The sequence below is a fragment of the Ctenopharyngodon idella genome, chromosome 6 (assembly GCF_019924925.1).
Source record: "Ctenopharyngodon idella isolate HZGC_01 chromosome 6, HZGC01, whole genome shotgun sequence".
Taxonomy (NCBI): domain Eukaryota; kingdom Metazoa; phylum Chordata; class Actinopteri; order Cypriniformes; family Xenocyprididae; genus Ctenopharyngodon; species Ctenopharyngodon idella.
In genome coordinates this window covers 23,959,962-23,966,534 of record NC_067225.1, presented here as the reverse complement: position 1 = coordinate 23,966,534, position 6,573 = coordinate 23,959,962, and the positions used below count along the sequence as shown (strand labels likewise).

Below are 6,573 nucleotides of genomic sequence, written 5' to 3'. Positions count from 1 at the left end.
TTGCGAATTTTAATAAGCCCTACGTAACCAGACAACTCAGCATAATGTGTTAGTTAGTCCATGCGGGTGCAGTAAAAATGCTCCTACTTACATAGGAGTTAAATATTGTCTTAAAGGAACACTTTAACATGCATTTGTATGTACAATTACAACAAGTTAGCAATTTAATTGTTTGGATGCAATAACCAACAACAATAAAAGGGGGGCAGGGGCCGGGGGGAATACTTGGTGGCTCATTCCTAACTCTCCACCCAAATGATTTGTTATTTTCTTAGTGCTGACATCAGTACGCCAACGTCATCTAGAGAAAATGTGTATCTGGCTAAGCCTTTTGCTACACATGCTGAGACATTTGCATAATCTAAATCAGATTTTAATTCTGGTTACTCTTGGTGAGTCTGATTATTGTGATTATTGATTATTGAGTCAGACTTTAAAAAACAAAAATTGTAAACAATAAGTCATCCAGTGTTGGGGAAAGTTACTTTTAAAAGTAATGCATTGCAATATTGCCTTACTCCCTAAAAAAGTAACTAACTGCATTACTTAGTTACTTTTTATGGAAAGTAATGTGTTTCATTACTTTTGCATTACTTTTTCTCACCTGGGCTGGGATTGCTTGTTTTGTTTTGTTTTTTATTAACAACGAAAAAGTTCTATTTTTGGCAAATGTAAAGGCCATGGCTTTCACACCAAAAGTGAAATGAATATGCCTCAGGCTGAAGGAAATGCAAATACAGGTCTGTACATTAGAGGGCGCAAATGTGATGTTTATCTAAAGTCATTTTTGCTTGAATTGGTCATTGTCGAAGCAGGTCAGCAGCAAAGATGTTGGTTAATAAAGTAAGATAAAATACATAAAATTTGTTTAATTTAATATATTTAAATATTGCAGTTTTGTGCAGTATCCTGAGATTGCATTTCGCTGTTTTTATTCACGTTGAGGAATGACTTCTCAAAAACTACTGTTTTTGTGCAAGTGAGATGAGTAAATGCCTGCTCACATTTAGTCTAGATCTACAATAACTGTCATGTTCATACAGCGCACAAAATGCCTCATCACTAACTCACGATTTCTCTCAACATGGGGACAAGAGAGCTGTCAGTCAATACATGGGAAAACAAAGTAACTTGGGTTACTTATTTGAAAAAGTAACAGATATTTTGTTGTGAATTTAAAAGTAATGCATTACTTTACTAATTACCTGAAAAAAGTAATCTGATTATGTAACGCAGGTTACTAGTAATGCATTACTCCCAACACTGGAGTCATCAAATCTAAAATATTTTCTTCATTTTTAATTTTTAAAAGACAAAATTGTACCTTTCACAAGTTTTCCTTTTACGTTTTCCTTTTATTTCTATGCTAGTCCTGAACCTGGGGAAATTATGGAGAAATGTTTGTGTGAAATGTTGCAACGCCCTCTCATGGCAAGTTTTGCACACTGAACACAATACATCAGGGTCCAAATGTCCAACTGCACATATCTTTTTAGGGTTTTTTTTTCCCATTTAAAACTGTAAATAAACACAAAATTATACATACAGTAAATACATACATAAGTAAATAAATGAATTTCACTCTTCTGGGCCACACTTAATCCATGAATTAAACAACAAGGCCTACAATATACAATGAAAGAGTGTGAGAGAGTGGTAAAAGCATTTTTTTTATATAGCCTAATTTATTTTTTAGAAATATTAAATTAGCTGTGAAGAGATGTTGGATGTTGTATCATATGTTGATTCAAATATATGGCCTGTAGAATATTGTTTAAAATGACTGAACTAAGAGGAAATTTGTGTGAGGGTAATGGCCTGAAAGCAAAATATGCAGTCCTCCATTTTTTTATAATCACTTTGCTAAAAATTTACACACGGGTGCACAATCCTGCTCTCCCACACAGGCATGAAACAAGTGTGCTGATATTTATCTGGGTCAAACACAAAGCCCCCGCACCCCCACATGGTCTTTGGAGAAAAAGCAGAGCGAGAATGAGAGAGGACATGAGGGTAAATAAACAAAATGTCCACAGAGCACATTGATCCTCTCCACGTGATGTCACATTCATGGACAATGGGGCCAGCGAGAGAGAGAGAGTGGGTAAAACGAGAGAGAGGGAGATGTATATGTTTTTTGTGAAGGCTGGATTCTATCACAGAGGTACCATCGGGATTGTTAGAAGGTAAGAGTCTTATTCATCTCATATTAATATGAAGATCAATAATTCCAAAGCAAGTATAACATTCTAATGACTTGAGATATCATTTCTTCTGACAGACTGCATGTTTGAGAAATGTATTTAAAATTATATGTTGAAATTTATGATGGAACAATTTTTGTTTAATTAATATTCAATTTTAAACTATGCAATAACATTCACACAGTAAATTAGAATTGGATTATATTTGCAAATACATTAAAAAATAACATTTTACTTATTTTATTTAAATAATTTGAATGTGTTTTAAATATATAAGATGTAGAGAAGAAATGTAAAAACAGCAAAAAAAAAAAAAAAATGTGCTCATCCCGTTCCTTCCTTCCTTCCTTTTTTTTCCAGCTGCACTATGAAAAAGACAAACACACAAATACACATATCTCATGTTCTCACCCCATGATGTAGCTACAGCTGCAGATATTTGTGTACATACACAGGTCAAAAGTTTGGAATAATTAAGATTTTGAAATCTTAAAAATGGTTGCTGAAACTTCAGCTTTGCCATCGCAGGAATAAATTACATTTTAAAATATATTAAAGGTGAATGTGTAAAATTTGGGAGGATTTATTGACAGAAATGCAATATGATATACATAACTATGATTTCAGTGCTGCATAAAGACCTCACATAATGAACCGTTATGTTTTTATTACCTTAGTATGAGCCTATCTCAGACACCGCGGGTCCCCCTCCATGTCAAATCGCCATTCTGTGCCAGCATGTTTCTACAGCAAGCCTAAACAGACATAGTACAGAGGGCGTTTTGTCACTTGTTCTTCTCAATCGTTCGTGTTTTTGCTTGCATCGTCACTACGTTGAATACGCACGAAGAAGTAGTAGTTGTCTTCTGGTTTATTAGAAGCAGAGACCGTTCTTTGTTAGAAGTAAGAAGAAGACGGCCACTATAGCTTCTCCGAAAGGGAGGGGTGTGCGCCGTTAGTTGCAGTTCGCAACCTCACCGCTAGATGCCGCTAAAACTTACACATTGCACCTTTAAAATAAAAAACAGATATTTTAAATTGTAATAATATTTCACAATACTAGTTTTTACTATATTTGAACAAATAAATGTAGACTTGGTGATGATAAGACACTTCTTTCAAAAACATTAAAAAAATCTTAATTATTCCACACTTTTATAATATACTTTATTGCACATACATAGCTTCATGCGTACACTGCACACAGTTCAGCTTCTCTTTTTTCTTCTTCTTCTTTTTTCACCAGAACCTGCGATTTGCTTGGTGCTGCATGACTCCACATTTCAACATGGCTAAATTGGGTTCAAAACTCAAATTGTTACTTCTCATCCACCTCTTACTGTCTGAAGTAGTATTTGGCAGAGCTCCACTCCCTCAAAGCAACCTGAGGCCCTCAGTCACTTCAAAAAAGTCTCAAACAGAGAAAGTAGAATCACAAGTGGTTGAAGATGGTCTTCTCGCCGCCAATCAGTTGGTCTTAAACCTCTCAGCCTCTCTACAAGGTCAGCTGGATCTCCAAAGCAATGCAAGCTGTGTAGAGCTCGCTAATGGAGGCTGGAGAGGAAATGGTTTCTCTCAGGAGCTATTGGGGTTGGCAATGGTGCCTGTGCTGGTGTCAGCAGGATGTTTGTCTGAAGCCCAGGCTTTGGTAATGCAACTCTACGCAGTGTTAGGCCAAAACGATACATGTGAATTTTTGCAGGACATACTAGTGCTGATAAAAAGAGGCAAAGAGAGGGAATCAGAATACTTTAATCATCACACCTTTACCGGTGATTTCCAATCCCCTTCATCTCCTCTTATGCTCAACTCTGAGTCACAGCGCCACCTGCAGGCTCTTATATTTAACATCCGTCAGTTAGCTGAGGCGAGTGAGAGAGTTGATGGTTATAAGGGTAAAGTTGGACCTAAGGGGCAATGCAAGGGATGGGTGAGGGTGAAAGGCACCCGGTTACTGGGACAGATCGCAGAACAGAGCAGACCATTGCGTATTGGGGAAGCTCAGCAGGCTTGTCAAAGCTTGGGAATCCAATGTGCAGGTGTGACCCAAGATGGTAATTCTGGATATTATTGTGTTATCTTGAGGCGTGGAAGCAGAGTAGTGCCTTCATCTAACTCTGAGAGCTGGATTCAGAATTGCAAGGTGGGCTCTGTACGTTGGCGCAGAAACGGGGTCCCTCAGCATCACTGTGTCAATGAAAAAGAGGAGCGAGTGTATACGGTTGTGGAGTGGATTCCTGCAGTTTCCACGCTGTATAATCTGGGAACAGCCGTTTACTATGCTTCGCTTAACTGCTATGATACTGCAAAAGAGAGAGCCATCTTCAGCACTGTGGATCTGGGCACAGATGCCCTCATGGCTGTAACGGGTGGAACCGCAGGGGTAGCTGGTTATGCACTGGGGGCTGGTTTAAAAACAGGCGTGAAAGCAGGGATCAAATATCTGCTGAACAACATGAAAGACGATTCTAACCTGCTAATGAACCAGAACAGCTTGGAGGATGGAATTATCACTGTCCAATAAGAACCAATGAGAAGATTCAAGAACACAAAGCACTGCTCTGGGGACTCAAGGATTTTTCCACCAGCAGTAAATGATGTTTAAGAAGCTCTGTTTTGTATGTATGTTCAGTCATATAGTTTGTTACAGTGACAGTTCACAATATCAGTCCCATAAATAATATTAAAAGTTAAATCTCTACTGAAACAGTATTTAAATGCTGTTTTAATTGGTAGTCATTTTAATTGGGTTTTCATATGTCCTGTCACTTTCTATTTTGATTGTAATATTGTTAATATCCAAAAGGTATGTAATGACATAAGCATGGAAGAAACGTCATTTTTGGTGCGTAAAAAAATAACAATAGGAGTTACATGAGCTTATTGTAGCAATGGATTTTTTCTCAATTTAAAACATTACATTCTGTTAGATAAAGTTAATCTGTATGATATTTCAATATTTTATATATTATATAATATGATATGATGTTCACCACATGTATTTTTGCACATGTGAAATTTATGTGCTTTTTCTGTAAGGGATATTATTAATTTTTTTAAAAAGACATCCCTTTGATGCATCATGTTCATTTTCTTGTCTTTGTGTAAATAGTGCCTGAGCTTGACCAGAGCATACTTCTTGAAGTCCGGTATGCCTATTCATAAAAATACTTCTTTAATTTAGTTAGACCTCAAAAGGTTCTGCATAACAGAAATGTTGGACCTACATTTATATCATTTCTCCAGCGTAAGCTGAGACTTTTGACTCAGGTCAAACAGCATGGGTAATATTTAACTGCTATTATAAGTCAGTTATTTAAATCAATAACATTAATGGGAAGAGCAGAACACTAGGCAATAGAATACAAGATAAGAATAAACAGAGCATGAAGTCATAGGCTACTTTAATTTGTAACTGTCATATGTTGCATAATTGATTAGCCCAGGGGTGTCAATACGGCCCGCGGGATGATTTTAACTATAATAAAAAAAATAGTGGCCATAAATCCAAACGTTTTTTAGTTTTATTTTGGTCAATCTTTATTCCGGGCTTGCAAACAAACTGCTTTGTAATAATTTCCCAAAATTTAATTTGTGGAAATATTTATGAAGTCTGTGAACAGGACGTTAACACGGATACACGCTGAATACGAACACAAAGAGGAGAACAGACGCGCCAGCAGAGAAAATATAGGAAGAATAATATAAATATTAAATTAGGGTTGATATGAATGTATCTCTGAAGGGGACTGTCTTTAGAAAAGTCTTGATGGCTTTTTCTCTTAACTCCGTATAAAGTAATAGCCTATTTATAAATGCAGCTTTGTGTATAGCGGTAACCATGGAAACGCTATATCGCTGCTGTTCCATAAGCGCCACCTACTGTCAGAGAGTGAATTTGCATTTTCATTCAGTCCGTCTGCTGGTTTTGTTTTGTGCAAATGTCTTATATCGCATAATTTCACAAAACTAAAGTCAGACCATGCTGTTTTTGCGTTTAATCTTGATATTATACAATAATTTAAATTAAATTAAATTAAAATTAAGTCTGCAACCAGTATCAGAATCGGCCAATTTGTTTCTAAAAAACTTAGCCATGAAAAATCAAAATAGGTGCATCACTAATAAAAAAATATTAAATAAAGCATTATTTTAAAAATCAAGTAGTATTTTCGCTGTAGAAACAAATGCAGTTTTAAAGAGCAGTATACTAGTTTTCTTGCAAATTAATTTATTGTTTATATGTTTAATATTAATGCAACTATCTGCACACTAAGGTTTTTTAAAAAAAAAGGTAATTCGGCCCGCACATGGTCAATTTTTTTGTCCAATCTGGCCCTCACCCTAAAATGAGTTTGACACCCCTGAT

General features: G+C 36.1%; 1 protein-coding gene across 1 annotated transcript; it reads left to right on the top strand.

The window, feature by feature from the left end:
* Nucleotides 1-2,022: 2,022 nt before the first annotated feature.
* Nucleotides 2,023-5,287, top strand: apof (apolipoprotein F). Its single transcript, XM_051895883.1, has 2 exons — nucleotides 2,023-2,186; nucleotides 3,451-5,287. Exon 2 carries the CDS (start codon nucleotides 3,475-3,477, stop codon nucleotides 4,726-4,728), a length of 1,254 nt encoding a protein of 417 aa, XP_051751843.1. The 5' UTR covers nucleotides 2,023-2,186; nucleotides 3,451-3,474; the 3' UTR covers nucleotides 4,729-5,287.
* Nucleotides 5,288-6,573: the final 1,286 nt, after the last annotated feature.

Coding starts and splice junctions, on each gene's coding strand:
- apof (XM_051895883.1), top strand. CDS start 3,475: ATGACTCCACATTTCAACATGGCTAAATTGGGTTCAAAACTCAAATTG.